We start from the raw sequence: 19,981 nt of genomic DNA on the forward strand, positions 1-19,981 counted from the left end.
GTCTGGCTGTTTGGAAGAGTTCATCTAATAGATATGGATTAAATGGACTTCAATCCTCCTTAATATTACATAAATTCTTGAAGTGTAGAATTCTGCATGTATTTTTCTTTGAAGTATGACAAGGTCGGCTTTTGCATAGAATTAGCCTTCTCACGGAAATATTCTGCAAACGTAATTTTGTTCTACCCCTTCTACATTCTGCAAATGTAATTTTGTTCTACCTCTTTTTTGTCAAGGAAAATCAAATTCTATGATTTGTCTTAGTCATTAGTATTTTAACCCCCTACATTCTAAGTTTCCATTATTTTGTCCACAGGATGACAACTTCTTTCAAGAAAAGAGATCCCTTATATCTAAAGCACCTTCCCTCAAACTTTGGCTTTCCTCTCTGTATTACTGTCTTTCACCTTAAGTAATAATAAACCACCTCATTACTTGTTCATGAAAGGATTTGTAAGTACAAGGACCAGGCAGAAAGGAAGCACGTGTGGAAGCAAAATTGACAAAATGCTTTGCTGCCATTATCAATAAATTTGTACATCATAATCAGAAAATAAAACAACTTGTACCCTGAGAGAACTAAAATAAACAAACACAAACAGGGTCACTGTGCCTAGTTCAGTTTCGCAAAACAAAAGAATCCTTAAGTGAAAGTGAAGTTGCTCAGTTGTGCCCGACTCTTAGCAACCCCATGGACTGCAGCCTACCAGGCTCCTCCGTCCATGGGATTTTCCAGGCAAGAGTACTGGAGTGGGGTGCCATTGCCTTCTCCATCCTTGTCTTTTAGCCACTGCCATTTTGGACTCCGTTTCCCTATTCTAACTACCTAACATTCCCCCCTCAAGAGATGGGAGGCCCAATTCTTTGGGAATAGGGGCGTCGAGGTCTTTCTGGCTACTTCCTGCTGAACTGGGATGGCGAGGGCTATTGGGCCTCCCCCTCTTGCTAGTCTCAGGCCTCAGAGTCCTCATAGCGGTGTCCATCTAAGGGTGAGTGTTATTTTCCATGGTAGGCTGTAGTTTTGTATCTTTGTTGAACTGGGACCGCATGTTGTAGCTTGTTGACCTTAACTGGAGGTCAGAGCTGCATGAGCTTTCTGCCGAGTTCGTTTTTCGCTGTCCTGGTCTCCAGCATGATAGGCCTCTTGTCAGTTCCCTTGCACTGGGTTTTCTTTGCGTTCCGCGCTGAGTTGGGCTCCTGCTGTGCTTGGCTTCCTCCTTGCAGGGGCTGTGCGGAGGTTGTTTCAGCCAGGTTAAATCCGAGTCAGGGCACCAGAGATGTCAGGAGAGTGTATGGTTCTCAGTTCTTGTCTCGTCACAACAATGATTTGGAGCAACGGACATTAAAGCCCTCGGTGCATCACAGCTCTCGGGTCTTGGACAAACCATGTCATAGCTCTTAGACAAATCAGTGTTACAGCTCTATTTTATCTAGAAGATAGCAGGAGAATCCATCCCCGAAGAAGAGAAGAGAGTGGAGGAACGTGCCAGCTTGTGTGCGGGGTGGGGATGGGGGGCAGGGGTGGGTTGAGAGAGAGAAAGAGCCTACACATGGGAGAGAGAGTGAAAGAAACCTTAGGTTTGGTTTATAAGAACTGACTTCCTAATAATAGTAACTTTGGGGACTTTCCTGGCAATCCAGTGGTTAAGACTTTGCTTTACAATGCAGGAGGTGCAGGTGGTTGGGGAGCAAAGATCCCACATGCCTTGGGACCAAAAAACCAAAACATTAAATATAGAAGCAATATTGTAACAAATTCTATAAAGACTTTGAAAATGGTCCACATCCAAAAAATCTTAAAAAAAAAAGTAACTTAGTCACCAACTTTTTGTAATATTGATAGTTGAAGATCTGTGATAATCTTTGTGGCTTTAACAATGGTATGAGAAAATTTCTGTCTTTTCTACCATGGACCGACTAATTGCAAACTTGGTAATGTTGGTAATTTTGTGGAGTTTTCACCCTCTTTTTTGTATATTTTAATTTGACGAACCAGTTTTTCTAAAGCTTAAGAGTTTTGGACTTCCCTGATGGTCCAGTGGTTAGGAATTCACGTGCCATTGTAGCAGATATGGGTTCAATCCCTGGTCCAGGAAGATTCCATATGCCGTGGGGCAACTAATCCTGTGCGCCACCACTACTGAGCCCATGCTCCAGAGCTTACACATTGCAGCTACTGAAATCTATATGCCCTAAAGCCTATGCTCCACAACAAGAGATGTCAATACAATGAGAAGACAGCACACCACAACTAGAGAAAGCCTGTGTGCAGCAACAACGACCCAGTACAGACGAAAAAAGAAAAAAAAGAAAAATCCTTGGAGTTTCTTGCAAACTTTTCTTGGAAGTAGACTTTTCTAAATGCTTGTATATGACTATTCCTTTGACAATTCTAGAGGTTCTGTCAAGATTTTATGTATTTATCTACCAGAGGTGCATTCATCAGCCAGAGCCAAGTAAACTGCACTGTCCACGAGGAGCAACTCAAGGGTTCTTTGAGGTATATTGTTTTTCTAGTTTTAGGGTGAATCTCCTGTGGGAAAATATTTTTTTTTAATTGAAGAATTGGTGAATTACTATACTGAGTTAGTTTCAGGTGTACAGCACAGTGATTCAGTTATACATATGTACATATATTTTCAATTTTTTCCATTATATGTTATTACAGGACATTGAATATAATATAGTTCCCTTTGCTATAGTAAATCCTTGTTGCTTATCTATTTTATATATGGTAGTATGTATCTGTTGGGGGCTTCCCAGGTAGCTCAGTGTTAAAGAATCTGCCTGCTAATACAGGAGACACAGAGGTGCTAGTTCAATCCCTGGGTTGGGAAGATCCCCTGAAGGAGAAATAGGCAACCCACTCCAGAATTCTTGCCTGGAGAATTCCATGGACAGAGGAGCCTGGCGGGCTACAGTCCAGGGGCTGCAAAGAGTTGGACACAACTGAGCAACTAACACATAGAAGCACCTCAATATATAAGGCAAATACAGACATAAAAGGTGAAATTGATAGTAACACAACAATCGTAGAAAACTGGACAGCTATGTGTAAAAGAAAGGGATTAGAATACTTCCTAATACCATACACAAAGATAAACTCAAAATGGATTAAAGACCTACATGTAAGACCAGAAACTATAAAACTTTATAGAGGAAAACATAGGCAGAACACTCTTTGACATAAATCACAGCAAGATTCTCTATGACCCACCTCCTAGAGTAATGGAAATAAAAGCAAAAATAAACAAGTGGGACCTAATTAAACTTAAAGCTTTTTGCACAGCAAAGGAAACTACAAACAAGGTAAAAAGACAAGCTTCAGAATGGGAGAAAATAATAACAAATGAAACAAGTGACAAAGGATTAATTTCCAAAATATACAAGCAGCTCATGCAGCTCAATAAAAGAAAACAAATAACTCAATCAAAAAGTAGGCAGAAGACCTAAACAGACATTTCTTCAAAGAAGATATACAGATGGCTAATAAATACATGAAAAGATGTTCAACATCAATCAGTATTAGAGGAATGCTAATTAAAACTACAATGAGCTATTGCTCAAAATGTTCATCATCAAAAAATATACAAACAATAAATGCCAGACAGAGTGTGGAGAAAATGGAACCCTCTTGTACTGTTGGTGAGAATGTAAATTGATGCAGCCACTATGGAGAACAGTATGGAGATTCCTTAAAAAACTAGGAATAAAACTACCATACAATCCAGCAATCCCACTACTGGACATATACCCTTAGAAAACCACAATTCAAAGAGACACATGTACCCCAATGTTCACTGTAGCACTATTCACAATAACTAGGATATGGAAGGAACCTAGATGTCCATTGACAGATGAATGGATAAAGATGTGGTACATACACACAATGAATATTACTCAGCTATAAAAAATAATGCACTGGAGTCAGTCCTAATGAGGTGGATGAGCCTAGAGCCTATTACACAGAGTGAAGTACGTCAGAAAGAGAAAAACAAATATTGTATCTTAACACACATATATGGAATCTAGAAAAATGGTACTGATTAACCTATTTTCAGGGCAACACTAGAGATGCAGACATAGAGAATAGACTTGTGGACACAGTGGGGGATGGAGAGTGTGGGATGAATTGAGAGAGCAGCATTGAAACATATACATTACTATATGTAAAATAGATAGCCAGTGAGAATTTGCTGTATGACAGGGAGCTCAAACCTGGTGTTCTGTGACAACCTAGAGGGGTAGGATGGGATGGGAGGTGGCAGGGAGGTTCAAAAGGGAGGATACATGTATATACCTACGGCTGATTCACATTGTTGTATGGTAGAAAGCAACACAAGAATGTAAAACTATTTTTTTTTCCTTTGTAAAAAACCAACTTTAATTTCTTTTAATTATAGTTTTTTCCATTTCTTGTTCCATGACCATATGGTAATTTTGTCTAGGTAGTTTCAGTGATCAGTTTCAGAAAAAAATAATGATATTTTCTTTTATTAGCACTGAAAACAGATAGAGCTTTCTTTTCAGTTTTGGACAGCTTGGACTATAAGAAAAATTTACTATAATTTAATAAAAAATAGCTTATACATCTAATTTATTTATAATCTCCACCTTGACGTCTAATATTTTTGTATTCCAGTCATCAGAGGGCAATGCTTCTCTTCTATGCAGAGTCCTTCAATCTTGTCAGTCAATTATATAATATCAATGAATGCACCATGATTTGGTGTTGGAGAAGACTCTTGAGAGTAGCTTGGACAGCAAGGAGATTCAACCAGTCCATCCTAAAGGAAATAAGTCCTGAATATTCTTTGGAAGGACAGATGCCAAAGCTGAAACTCCAATGCTTTGGCCACCTGATGCGAAGAACTGACCCATCCGAAAAGACCCTGATGCTGGGAAAGACTGAAGGTGGGAGGAGAAGGGGATGACAGAGGATGAAATGGCCGGACGGCATCACCGACTCAATGGACATGAGTTTTATCAAGCTCCGAGAGTTGGTGACGGACAGGGAGCCTGGAGTGCTGCAGTCCATGGGGTTGCAAAGAGTTGGACATGACTTAGTTACCATACAACAACAATTGTATCAGAGCTTTTGAAATTGCCAAAGGGCATCTCTTGAACGCTCTACAAATACTTGAAACACTTCTTTAAATTTGAGTTATAAAAATACAAATATGATATACAAAATCACTAAACCCATATTTTATGGCAAAATTTTACATAAACTTAAACTAAGCATCCCGAACATGGTGTTTCCACATGGAACTGGCTATATCCTAAAGAATGTGTGCTAAACCTATTTCCTTCTTCCTCTTTCTGTGCCTCAAATGTGAATCCTACTGTATCTTATAAAATTGTATTTTCACTTTCAAAAAATCATGGAAGATTTTCATTTTGGGGTTTTATTTCTGTCTCTACCTATTTCTGATCTTAACTCATAGATATGAACCCATATTGTTACTCATTTCAGCATATGGTGTTTCTTTTCCTACCAGGCACTGCAACTCTCTCTGATCTTGTAACTTCATGATTTCTACTCTCAGTATCAATAGAAGTGTTTCTTATTCTGATATTTACAGCAAGAACTTTATACTGATAATTGTTTGAATGAATCTTTCAACGGACAGTGAAGGATTCTCTGTAAAACTTCTCTTTGTTATTTCTAAATATCTTCCATGTTGAAATATATATATATATATATATATACACACACATATACAATTATGATGGGTCTTCATTGCTTTCAGTGGGCTTTCTCTAGTTGCAGAGAGCAAGGGCTACTATCGTTGCACTGTTCAGGCTTCTCAGTGTGGTGGTTTCTCTTTTGTGGAGCACTGGCTCTAGGGCCTGTGGGCTTCGGTAGTTGCAGTGCATGGGCTCAGCAGTTGTGGTTCCCGGGCTCTAGAGCACAAGATCAGTAGTTGTGGCACATCAGCTTAGTTGCTCCGAGGCATGTGGTATCTTACAAGACCAAGGATGGAACCCACTTCTCCTGCATTGGCAAGAATGTAAAACTATTATCCTCCAATTAAAAATGAATAAATTTTAAAACATTCAGAAAACTAAGATCATGGCATCTGGTCCCATCAATTCATGGCAAATAGATGGGAAAATAATGGAAATAGACTTTTTTTTTGGCTCCAAAATCACTGCAGATGGTGACTGCAGTTATGAAATTAAAAGACACATGCTCCTTGAAAGAAAAGCTATGACCAACCTAGACAGCATATTAAAAAGCAGAGACACTACTTTGCCAACAAAGGTCTGTCTAGTCAAAGCTATTGTTTTACCAATAGTCATGTATGGATGCAAGAGTTGGACCATAAAGAAAGCTGAGCACCAAAGAATTGACGCTTTTGAACTGTGGTGCTGGAGAAGACTCTTTAGAGTTCCTTGGACTTCAAGGAGATCCAACCAGTCCATCCTGAAGGAGATCAGTCCTGAATAATCATTGGAAGGACTGATGCTGAAGCTAAGCTCCAATACTTTGGCCACCTGATGCGAAGAAATGATTCACTTGAAAAGATCCTGATGTTGGGAAAGATTGAAGGCAAGAGGAGAAGGGGACAACAGAGGATTAGATGGTTGGATGGCATCACTAACTCAATGGACATGAGTTTGAGTAAACTCCGGGAGTTGGTGATGGACAGGGAGGCATGGTGTGCAAGCAACTGAACTGAACTGAACTGAAAAAAAAAAAAAAAAAATCTAGAGACTACTTATTGCCTACTCTGTCCAGAAAAAATCTAGAGACTACTTATTGCCTACTCTGTCCAGAATATACATTTTCTCTCAAGGTGATAGTTAAATAAATCTTCATAACATGATTATGGGTTATTTCAGGAAAAAAGGGATTTTATTCTTCATTAATTGATCATTGTTGGCTACTACAAATTAATATGAGTCACTGAGTCTTCTCCAGGCTTCCCTTGTGGCTCAGCTGGTAAAGAATCTGCCTGCAACGTGGGTAACCTGGGTTCAATTCCTCTGTTGGAAGATTCCCTGGAGAAGGAAAAGGCTACCCATTCCAGTATTCTGGCTTGGAGAATTCCATGGACTGTATAGTCCATGGGGTCACAAAGAGTCGGACACAACTGAGTGAACTTCACTTTCACTGAGTCTTCTCCATAGACAGTTTCTGCTTTTTCCTTACATTTGCCTGGTCTGAAGTCCCTATAATGAGCTACAAAGACCAGAAATTGGGTGTTCTGGCAGAAACATGAAAACAGTGAAAGCCTCAGTAAAGACTTTTATCATACTCATAACTATTGACTCTACAGGGAGTAGACTATGGAAACAGACTTTTCAGTGTAAGCTGATATCAGGATGACAGACAGATACCTGTCAGACTACCAAAAGATTAGAGTCAGGATTTCTAGGACTCTTTAAATCCAGAAGCAGATGACTTTGTGAAACTGATTGCTTCACCCCAAATCAGAAAAACAAGAATTTTTTACCCAGGACTAAATTAGTTAATTATGACTAATGTCCTGTATCTAATGGACATATAAGAAGAATTCCATTCTTCTTTATTTCAAACTCTTATTTGGCCACACTTGTATAAACTGGAGGCATTGTTCTAACAGAAGTTTTGGAATTCAGAAAAAAAAAATCTGTGGAAATCTTAATATAGCTTATCAGTAACAGATGGTTCAGTTCAGTTCAGTCGCTCAGTCCTATCCAACTCTCTGCGATCTCATGGACTGCAGCACGCCAGGCTTCCCTTTCCATCACCAACTCCCGGAGCTTGCACAAACTCATGTCCGTAGAGTTGGTGATGCCATCCAACCATCTCATCCTCTATCATCCCCTTCTCCTCCTGCCTTCAATCTTTCCCAGCATGAGGGTCTTTTGCAAATGAGTCAGTTCTTTGCATCAGGTGGCCAAAGTATTGGAGTTTCAGCTTCAGATCAGTCCTTCCAATGAATATTCAGGATTGATTTCCTTTAGGATGGACTGGTTGGATTTCCTTGAAGTCCAAGGGACTCTCAAGAGTCTTCTCCAACACCACAGTTCAAAAGCGTCAATTCTTCAGTGCTCAGCTTTCTTTACAGTCCAACTCTCACAACCATACATGACTACTGGAAAAACCATAGCTTTGACTAGAGGGACCTTTGTTGGCAAAGTAATGTCTCTGCTTTTTAATATGCTGTCTATAGGTTGGTCATAACTTTTCTTCCAAAGAGCAAGTGTCTTTTAATTTCATGGCTGCAATCACCATCTGCAGTGATTTTTGGACCCCCCAAAATAAAGTCTGACACTGTTCCCATTGTTTACCCATCTATTTGCCATGAAGTGATGGAACCAGATGCCATGATCTTAGTTTTCTGAATGTTGAGCTTTAAGCCAACTTTTTCACTCTCCTCTTTCACTTTCATCAAGAGGCTCTTTAGTTCTTCTTCGCTTTCTGCCATAAGGGTGGTGTCATCTGCATATCTAAGGTTATTGATATTTCTCCCGGCAATGTTGATTCCAGCTTGTGCTTCATCCAGCCAAGCATTTCTCATGATGTACTCTGCATGTAAGTTAAATAAGCAGGGTGGCAATATACAGCCTTGACGCACTCCTTTTCCTATTTGGAACCAGTCTGCTATTCCATGTCTAGTTCTAACTGTTGCTTCTTGACCTGCATACAGATTTCTGAGGAGGCAGGTGAGGTAGTCTGGTATTCCCATCTCTTTCAGAATTTTCCACAGTTTGTTGTGATCCACACAGTCAAAGGCTTTGGCATAGTCAATAAAGCAGAAGTAGATGCTTTTCTGGAACTTTCTTGCTCTTTTCGATGATCCAACGGATGTTGGCAATTTGATCTCTGGTTCCACTGCCTTTTCTAAATCCAGCTTGAACATCTGGAAGTTCACTGGTCATGTACTGTTGAAACGTGGCTTGGAGAATTTTGAACATTACTTTGCTAGTGTGTGAGATGAGTGTTAATTTGTGGTAGCTTGAACATTGTTACAGAAACATAAAAATTATGATTCTGGAGAATACATATAAAACTACCCCAAAATAGTTTAAATGGTTGAAATTACACAAAATACCTTTACTTAGCTCCTTTACTTTTCCTGGCCATGTAGCTGTTTTACATTGTTGCTGCTGTTCAGATGCTAAGTTGTGTCCAACTCTTTGCCATTCCATGGACTATAGTGCACATGTTTCCTTGCTATTTTACACAGGTTCAGTAAAAAGATTCTCCTTTCTGTAAGGCAGTTATTTAGTAATTGCTTTTGTAACCATGGTCATGCCTCAAACCTCATTAAATTACATACAGAAAGCCCATTATTAAACAACAAGGTCCAAGCAACTTGCTTGAGGTGAACTGGATGGTTGTTGGTTTCTTGTCTTTGTATATGAGCTGATAAGAGTGATATTTTACATGTAAAAATAATGACAACCTTATGAACTTTACAAAGTTTCCAGATAAAGATAACTCCTAAATTTTAGTGTCATGTGACTTTAATTTTATTAACCAAATTACAAGAAGGTTTTTTGTATATATGTGTGAACTTTCATCACATTTACATAATAAAAACAAAATATCCAAGTAATGATACTGCAGTAGAAAATCACTAAACAGGTTTATGCAGTCAAAGTCATGCCTTAGGAGGAAATTTGAAGGCAAAATTGACACTGTAATTAGAGTAAGAAATGCACATCACATTCCAAAGTCAGAAAATGGAATACAACAACCGTGTGTTGTAAAGGATTAACCTTTCACATTCCAAAGAAAGGTTTTACCCTTGCTCAGCTCCTGGGAGATAACCTCTAAGACCATGGAACAGCCTGCCTGATAAAAACACTTTTAGTTTACCTAGGAGCTTCATGCTCTGCAAGATAGTCTTCACTAACAATGTGATTTATGATGGGGCTTTCAGCCATTTGGTACCAGCTTTGGTGGCTCAGACAGAAAAGAATCTGCCTGCATGCAGCAGTCCCGGGTTCAGTCCTTGGATTGGTAAGATCCCCTGGAGAAGGGAATGGCTACCCACTCCAGTATTCTTGCCTGGAGAATTCCATGGACAGAGGAGTCTGGCAGGCTACAGTCCATGGAATGCAAAGAATTGGACATCACTAAGCGACTATCACTTTCACTTTTTCAGAGGGACTGGAGACTGAAGGTCAGTCACATGGGCAGTCAGCCATGCTATGTGACCAGCCCACAATAAAAAAATTGGACACCAAAGCTCAGAGGAGCAATACTCCAAGCATATCATACATCATTGCTAGAATTGAGTGCTATCTGCATGACTTCACTGGAAGACAAGTTCTAGTTCATGCCTGGTGTTTCCTGGACTTTGCTGTGCTGTGCTTAGTTGCTCAGTTGTGTCTGACTCTTTGTGACCCCATGGACTGTACCCCACTAGGCTCCTCTGTTCAGGCTCCTCTTGTTCTCCAGGCAAGAATACTAGAGTGGGTTGCCATGCCCTCCTCTAGGGGAATCTTCCCAACCCAGGGATCAAACCCAAGTCTCCTGCATTGCAGGCGGATTCTTTACTCTCTGAGCCACCAGAGAAGCCCAAGAATACTGGAGTGGGTAGCCTAACCCTTCTCCAGGGGATCTTCCTAACCCAGGAATCGAACTGGGATCTCCTGAATTGCAGGCAGATTCTTTACCAGCTGAGCTACCAGGGAAACCCTAGACTTCCTGAACTTTACCTTATGTCCTTTTTTGAGTTGCTGATTTAAATTTGTATGTTTTTGTTGTAATAAACCATGAGTATAATAGCTTTTCTGAGTTCTATGTATTCTTTTAGTGAATCACTGAGCCCAAAGGTGACCTTGAAAATTTGCAACCGAGATAAAGTAACATCAGCAAAAACAGTCAATTTGTCTGATTCTTGTTCCCTCAGTAAATGAAACCTTGAGTCTTTCCTATAAGATATTCCCCGATAGAAACAAATATATCCCTGATTTTGACAATGCCAATGTCTGAAGATATGTGATGATCTTTTTGGATATGTCATATCCAAAAGCTGTTTTCTACCTTAAAGAGATTAACAGTAAACTTGATGACCTTGGTATATTTGTAAGTTTTTTTCTTTCAAATACTTGTCATATCTTTAATTTGTGAAAGCTATCCTTTTATATCTTGGACTCCCTCACAAATCTTGTTGGCATATAAACCCTTTTCTTTTTAAATGCTTTAATCTCTGAGTGGTTTATGTTTTACTTCAGCCAGTGGTAGTTTGTATCAATAATATTTTACTAGACTGGTTAAGAATCAAACTCCACTATTTGTGGCATATCCATAGAAATGCTCAGAAGTGGATCTGAGAATTAGAAACCACAGGAAAACATTCTATTCAAATAGCAAAGGCAAAGCTCTCACTCTGCTTAAGAGCTATACTATAAAAGAACAAAGAGAAAATGACCCTCTCTGAAAATTTACTTAGGCTTAGGTGTCCAATATTTAAATCACACCACAAGAGAGAAGCAGCATATATAATACTGATATAAATTCTTTCAAGTTTATCAAATCAAAGAGTTATATACATAAAATCACAGAATAAGCTTTTAAAAGACAAGTTCATTTTGAAATTAAAGTAAAAGTAGAACTTCTTAACCCAGAAATATTTCTTTTAATTCTGATACTGAATTTCCCAGTTTTAAATTTGTGGCTTAGCTTATTTTGGGGAAAATGAAGGTAATAATTTTGTGCTATATTCAAGCATTCAATATTTTAAAATATTAATAGTGCTATTCTTTCACATGTATTATTACAAAGTCTGGGGTTAGCTATCTCTGAAAATACATTTTTAAGGTATTAAAGGTACTTTTTCTTTTGCTAGAAATTATAAAACCAAAAATGTTCCATAGAATTCTCAAGAGTGTTTTAAAATTTAATTTTAAATGGGTTTCCTGTGTACCAATAGGATTTATGTTTTAAATAACACACTTGTGAAGTTAAAAGAACCTACAGTGATGAAAAGCGAAATAGTTTCCAATTTAATGAGAAGATTCTGGACAACTGCCTTGTAAACAACAATCTTATATTTCAGGCAAGAAATGATTCACATTCTGTACTAGTTCAGTAATAGATTTTTCTAAGAAATATCCCACAAGTCATTGTACATTTAACTTTAAAGAAAATTAACCAAAGAAAAACTTTCAAGGTTTTTCAAAACTTATCCTAAAATTTACTTGATCAGATTAAGCAAAATTAGGTCAAAAGAATATTTTAGCTATGACTAGAAGGTCTGGCTCACTTTATAATCTTCTTTTCATAAGGACTAAAATCTATTTAACAATTTAAGCACTTTTAATACTTTGTAGTGGTGAACAAACTTTTACAAGTGAGTAGAATCCTATTATAATGAACATCACCCTGATGTTCGCTTCCTTATGGCACTTCTTCCTATGTTCTGCTGCTGCTAAGTCGCTTCAGTCGTGTCTGACTCTGTGCGACCCCATAGACGGCAGCCCACCAGGCTCCCCCGTCCCTGGGATTCTCCAGGCAAGAACACTGGAGTGGGTTGCCATTTCCTTCTCCAATGCATGAAAGTGAAAAGTGAAAGTGTTCTAACCACAGCCAAAATCTGACACGGCCTGAAGAAACATGTTGAACAGGATATCAAAAGTCACAGAACCACAGCCTGTCAGTTGGCAATAATTTCATTTAATGAAGCTGTTTTTCAGGTAAGATATTTATATACTCCATTCACTCTTTTCAAAATATTTTATCAGTTCAGTAAAATGACATGTCTTTAAAGACTGTCCTGTTGGTAGTACATCAGGTTTCAAACTTTTTTAGTGTTGTTGACTGCTGATGCTCAAACAAATAGGGTTTCTCACAGGATAAATCTTTGCTCATTTCAGATTCAAGACATGCACACAGTTTTTCCTCTCACAAATCTCACTTCTTTATGCATTTTAAAACTGTCTCAAGCACCTACAGAAATGATTTTTTTCCTAATCATAAAACCCCTGCTTGATTAGATTCCACACAGAGGCAGTGACAAGACAGAAACAATGGCTGAGGAATAATTGAGGCCTTTTGTTAAAGAATTCATGGTGAATATATTTATTTGTATCCACATTAGAAAAGTAACACTCCTCTAATGTAGGTTGGCTAGTGTTTGAAAAGAGTATTCTATAGACCAGCAAATGTAAAGGTATTGACTAAAGTGGGACTTTTACCTGTAGAACATACAAAACACATTTGAAATGGTATTTCTGGGATCAACAGTAGACTGCACAAGTCATAGTAGGGAACTTGAGAGTATTCCTATTTTATACTGGCTATCTCACTGTCCTCCACAACATTTTTCAAATTCATTCCCTTTGAAAATTTATTAAAAGCTGGCTTTTACTTTTCCAAATAACATTTAGAAATTATAATTTTACATTTTAAATTATAATTTTGCATTTTAAATTATAATTTAGTACTCACAAAATTTCATAAAACAGCACTACCTTCTCTATGTGTGAAGTGCTCTGACAGTTTCAATGCTATTCTATATTATTTTTAAAAATGTTGACAGTGATCCACTAAATTGATTTCACAATCCATTAATAGGATATGATCTACAGTTTGAAAAATACTGACTTGGCCTAAGTGATAAAGAAGATGAAGTATGAGGAAATTGAGAGGGTTAAATTCATAAGGAAAGTGACTGGAAATTATTTGCATAATTCTGTGAAAATCAATAATTGGCCTTTAGTATATAATTTGCCACTATATTATTTTTCTGTTGCAGTGTAAATCCTTGTTGTTTGACTTTTGCCCCAATTACTCTCCACTCTCTTCCCATATACTTGTGTTTCATACCATTCTTTTGACTCATGTCTTTGAATTTGGTGCTGGTTATGTGACAGTACGTGTTTGAGACTACTGGGTGGACTGGTTTCCTCAATCAATAAGTTATGGAAGATTAAGAATCTGAGACCAATTCTGCCATGAGGAAATAAAGCAGAGGAGAGCCATATATATATCAAGATAACAAATGAAGAAATACAAACAGGCTGACTTCATCTATGAATGGATGAAAACAAAGGTTTGGTAGACAAATATTTTTTGAGCATCTGCTCTATGCTGATCATTATACCTCTGTGCCACCTACTGTTTTCTTTCTTATATGTTTATGTATGTCTTATCTCTACTATCAGACTATAAGCAACTTAAAGACATAATCCATGTATAATTTCTTTGAATCTTCTATAGCAACTAACACAGTATCCTAGGATCAACAAATTCTTGATTATTAGAGATCAATACTTGCTGAATGAACATGTCAAACACACCAATATACAAGTAAAGAACTACCTTGATTCTCAAACCTCTTCCTCTTAGCATCATAATATCAAAGAAAGCAACATTCTGAGTGCCTGTTGTCTGTGTTGCCCCCCCAAAAAATAATAAAATACTTAAATATTCTTAACTAGTGGTTATATAAAATATGGTCACATATCCTTAAAAGATGAAACAACAGAGTAGTTGAACTGGTGCCTGAAACAACAGTACTTGATCCAATATGCTCATTCCAAATGAGTTCACCAAATAAGGTTAATGTATTTCCATGCAGTATAATTATTAAATATTTACTGAGAGGCCACTTATGGGCCAGGTACTATGCTGGGTTCTTGGCTACAGCGGTGAACAAGGAATGATCTTGCCTTCAGGGAGCTTTCAATCTATGGGAAGACAAACAAACAAATGATAACAAGAAAATGTGCGAAGTGCAAAGACAGAGCAAGTACCTAGAAAAGGCAGCTAAGCCAGATTTGGGAGCAGGTAGGGATGTGAAGAAGACGCTTAAAGAGGGTTTCTTAGAGGCTGCAGTAAATTGAGATCTGAAGAATTAAGGGAAGCTAGATAAGCAAAATCTAGGCAGAAAGTATGGTGGATAACATCATACTTATTTTAAAAGATTATTCTAGAAAGCTGATTATACCAAATAACTTTTTCTGTCTTTCTTTGATAGAAAATTCATCATGCCCAGCATTCTGCCTACAGCCTGGATCCAGTCTCTCAACATTACAAAATGATGAACTGGCATTTATAAGTCTTACATGGTTGAAAAACAGAAACAAAAAATACCTCAGAGTGTAAAGTAACAAGAGATCAGTTTACTTCTTTTCTGTTAAAACTGTTAAACAGATATAATACAAGGAATACAATAGATCATGCATATATAATAAAAAATACATTTCTTCAGTGGGGGTATCCTAGTTTATAATTTTAATAATTGTCTATGGCATCTAATAAGCTTTTGAGAATGCAATGACACTATACTGGTATGGAGAACATGCTCAAAAACCCATCAGGAGGGTTTTCCTGGTGTTTCAGCAGTAAAGAATCTGCCTGGCAATGCAGGAGACACAGGTTTGATCCCTGATCTGGGAAGATTCCACATGCTGTGGAGGAACTAAGCCCAGGCACCCCACAACAATTGAGCCTGTGCTCTAGAGCCTGGGAGCTACAACTACTGATCCATATGCCACAATTACTGAAGTCCATGTACTCTAGAGCCCATGCTCTGCAACTAGAGAGCAGCCCCCACTTGCTACAACTAAAGAAAAGCCCTCTCAGCAATGAAGACCCAGCATAGCAAAAACAAACAAACAAAAAAAAAACCCATCAGGAGAAAAAATCGACCTGATTCTTTACGTAAACACTTCATAGCTATAATCAAAATAAACTCTGGTCTAGACAATATTTTAAACTTTAAACTTTACCATTTTGCTATATCTAATTCTCTCTATATAACAAAACACCAAAAAAAAAAAAAAAAAGGAGGAAAGTTAAATAAGTACACAGGTTATGAAGAATAAGGCTGAGGTACTGGCAAGGTCTATTTACCAAGAAGTGAATTTATTTTCACACCGGTGACAGTCAATTATTATTTTTATTTATCCTCGTTTTACTTTAATTAAAAGGTGCCATGGCACCCATAAAGAGTTTTTTTTTTTAATCTCAAGATGCTATGCTATGCCTTAGATAGGTTTGTATTGTTGTACATCTGGGAGTCAGCTTATACTTATCTAAACTTCACATACAATTAAATTAAATGTTCTCTGTAGGTACAGCTTTAGTTACAGATGAATAGAGTTCCAGGAAAACTCCATTAGGAGTTTCACTATTTACACTATACCAACAATGGCAGCTGGTGCATTTTTGGCCACACTGAGCACTCCTTCCATTGCTCATGACCAACCCACCCTTTCCCCCTAGTTTGATATCTCACAAGTCAAGTTTTGATTTACATTTTGATGTCTTATTATGGATTAAGAATACTACTCTACAGTTAAAATTTTATTTTTAAAGGAAGAAAGCTTTATACATAACTAAAAAATAAGTTTCAAGCATACCATCCCAGCCAGTTAGCACACTGTATTAAATATTTCCTTTAACCTTGTACTGTTGAAAATAGGGCATTTCCCTCTAATCTTCCTATCTTTAGCTACAACTTAATAAAAATGGTCATATTCCAATGACCCACACAAATACAGTTAATTCAAGATTCCAACTCCTATTTCCAGGATTAGAATAGTCACTACTGCTTCAAACACTCAAACTTTCTAGTTTCATAGTTGCATCAAAGTTGAGACTTGTCTTGGATAAAAGTTCTAATTTCATTTTTTTCAATTTATGATTAAATAAACAAGCAAACCTGTTTTTCACTTAAGTGAACAAAAATCTATGATATCCTACCGAGTTTCTGCTAGGCAGAGCACAGCTGCGGGGTTGCTACAGCAACTCTTGTACACTGACCATAGACAGCCCCATCCAGGAAGGAAATCGTTTGCTCCACCCCCTGAGGAGTCAAAGGCAAGCAGCAGTCTGTGAGCAGAGACACATTTTCAGTTCAGTAATTGTGATGGAGCAACAGGAGACCATTCTTTATCATCTTTCCTAATACATGTCACCCCAACAACCCAAACAAACTTCAAATCAAGTTGCTATGAGTACATATTTCCACATCATGGTAGGATTATATTCTTTACCCAACCCCCACTAGAAACCTGAGCCAGGGAACAAATCAAAGCAATTTCATCCTAGGCATATAGAAAAAGAAAAAAAAAAGTAAATTTAGAATATTCTCACTTTTATGAAGAGTACCTTTTGGTTCTTGCTTTCAGGCTTTAACCCCTGCAACTCAGGATCTATGACAATTTTTTCTCTTTTTGGCTGCTCAGATATAACATTTACTGAGTTTTTATTCAGTGCCAACCCTTCTGCTGGGTGCTTTGACATGTTATTTCAGTTAATCTCACAACAACCCTATGAGGTAGGTAGTAATACAATCCTACTTTTACAAATGAGAAACAGAGGTTCCAAAAAGTCATTTGATTGTCTAAACTACTAAGTGGCAGAATCAACATGAACCCAAGTTTCCTATTTCCGAGATCTATGTTTTTTCTACTACATTGCACTGGTTTTGGAAGAAAATTCACAATTCTTAGTTAAAATATTCAAGTGTTCCTTAAGTGATTTTAATTTTTTATGGTAATTTGTTTTAGTAAAACATCTCCACAAGTAATGACTTTACTACTGGTAAATTAAAAATATTCAGCCACCATCTTAAGTGCATAGAAAACAAAGGCATATCTGGGTGAGTTTTTTGCCAAGTATAAACTACGGCACTCACATTCTTGAGAAAAGATAAAGTAGAAAAATAGGTAAGGTGATGAAACTGAGTTTAGATGAAGCAGTCTGTGGAACATCTCTTGGGTTGAAGGAGCTGTAAGGGGAGAGGGAGTGAAAGTGGGTGAAGGACAACATTTAAACCAGAGGCAGAGAAACGTTTATTTCAGTCATTAGTTACTTTCAAGGACAATTCCAAGTATAAATCTGCCCATTTTCAGTCATATCTCCACTTCAGGTATGGAAAGGTCTTTGAGAAGCACCTCTTTTTCTCTTCATAAGAATGAATTATAGTTTTTCTCTTTCCTCCACAAAGAGCCCACAATTACTCTCTTTCTCCTACATATAATCTTTGGGATTTCCTAAGAGGATATAAAGACTATCTTTAAAAAAAATTGCATTTCCTAGCTCCCCAAGATCTTGATCTTTTTATTCTTTCATACCTATAGCTTGAATATCCCCCAGCTATAGATAAAGATGTACCTCTAAAACTGTCCCTTTGGAATCACCATTTTTTAAATTGCTATCCTATCTTCTGAGCTCCTCCCTTCTGTTATGCTTTTTGTGTCAGTCTTCTAGTTCTACATCAGGTGGTGACTCCAATTCTCTAGTTGCCCCAAAGGATTCTGGTGAGAAACAAAGTAAGTTCAGTAGAGTTGTACTAGTTTCCACACGTTTCTGGAAAGACAGGTCAACAAATGGAAATTCACTATAAAGCATATATGTACAAAGAAATATCTTATGGCATCACTAATCAAAGCATAAAAATATAGTTATAAAGGAGTCAGATTAAAAAAAACAAGAGCTAGATTTATAAAAGAGAATGGGAATAGCAGAGAAAGGCTTTCACAGTTAGATTACTGTCATCTAAGAGTTAGTTAACTATGAGTTCCTATTTGTAATTGTCACATTAAAAAATGGACTAAAGGACTCTTCACAAAGCTTTTCCCTTTCCAAAAAAGAAAAACATTCCCCAGCTCTAAAACAAGACAGGGAAGAAGCACAAGAAAAGTTAAAAGGCCTGTCCATACTCTGTTAATTTTATATTTGTTCTTTATAATCTTCTTAAGGTTACAAGCCTACTAAATGAAAAAGTGGAATGGCACTTATATCTCAAATTCAACTCAATTTTAAATATCATCAGTCTAGTATAATGTTTTAAACTTAATGTATCTGCAAAGTGAACAATGTTTCTAAAACATGGTATGCTGAGGTATTTTAGTCAATAAAAAAGAACAGGAAAGCAATCATTTATTATTTGGGTTTCTTAGGAGGTCATTAGGCATTCATTTAAAAATACTACAATTTGATACTTTATAGAGGCTAGAAACATAATGCAAAATTTCACAAAGGTATATTAAATTAAAACCACTTTAGACAGTTCAAGATCTCATTGACAAAGTTCATTCAAGATGATAGTTTTGCTATTGTGTTACTGTTCCCACATAATATCATCTCGTCTCAATTTCATCTGAAGATTATGGACTCGTACTGGACGACAGTTGTTGTTCTTTTGAAGAGAGTTAGTTAGCAAACATTTTCTGGAGCTATTTTTTATATTCTTCGTTCCTTTACAGTTGCTATCTTCTTGCTGAATAGCTGAAGTTTCACTCATCTTTGAATTCTGAACTTTTTGCTGCAGTTTGCGGACCTGGAAAGAAAAAAATCTAATATTTCAGTCAAAAATATACTCAAAATATACCTTATAATAGAGGATTGGATTGATGGTTTAAAGATTACATGAAATTAAAAAGTTTGGTAAGTCTTTATTTATTGAATCCTTATTGCATACCTAACACTGTGCTATTTACACAGAAACATAATGAATAAAACAATCATTGCTTTCAAGAAGCTTATTGCTCTTATTATTAGAGAAAAAAAAGCATATATGTGACAACTAGAGAATAATTCAAGCCAGAATAACTTTGAGTAGGACAAAAAGTGTATGTCTAAGAAGGATAAAGAAGGACAAGATCGATATGGGCTGGAGAAGCTGAGAGAAAGAAATGTTTGTTTTTGTAAGATAAGAAACGGGAAAAATCAGGAGAACATGGAGAGAGAAGGACCTTTCTGGTGACATTAACAACAAAGCAAAAATTTGGTTCTAGGAGTGAACATCACGTTTATAGAGTCTATATTTTTTCTTTAAAGTATTCCTGAATTTAAAGCACTACTGAATGCCAGTTTTGTTTTGTTTTTAAAGGCAAAGGAATAAATAACCTTTTCTCATTGAGGAGTTTCTAGTAATGATTGGGTTGACAGATTTAAACAAAACAAAATCTATAAACTTGATAAGCCCTTTTCTTCCAAGCCCAGTCCATTACTGAATCTTTTAAACAATTATTTATTTTGGCCACATTACATGGCTTGTGGGATCTCAATTCCCCAATC

The 19,981-nt window shown here is 37.1% G+C and overlaps 1 protein-coding gene across 7 annotated transcripts in view; it reads right to left on the reverse strand.

Annotated features, from left to right (window-relative positions):
- Positions 1–4,376: 4,376 nt before the first annotated feature.
- The window catches only part of CEP57L1 (centrosomal protein 57 like 1), a 98,814-nt gene continuing 83,209 nt past the window's right edge, over positions 4,377–19,981 (reverse strand). For all 7 annotated transcript variants that reach the window (XM_070376503.1, XM_070376502.1, XM_005905843.2 and 4 more), the window contains one exon: positions 4,377–19,241. In XM_070376503.1, the coding sequence (XP_070232604.1) occupies positions 19,023–19,241 (219 nt within the window). In that variant the 3' untranslated portion in view covers positions 4,377–19,022. The remainder of the gene's footprint in view (positions 19,242–19,981) is intronic.

Source organism: Bos mutus, chromosome 9 (assembly GCF_027580195.1).
Source record: "Bos mutus isolate GX-2022 chromosome 9, NWIPB_WYAK_1.1, whole genome shotgun sequence".
NCBI lineage: Eukaryota > Metazoa > Chordata > Mammalia > Artiodactyla > Bovidae > Bos > Bos mutus.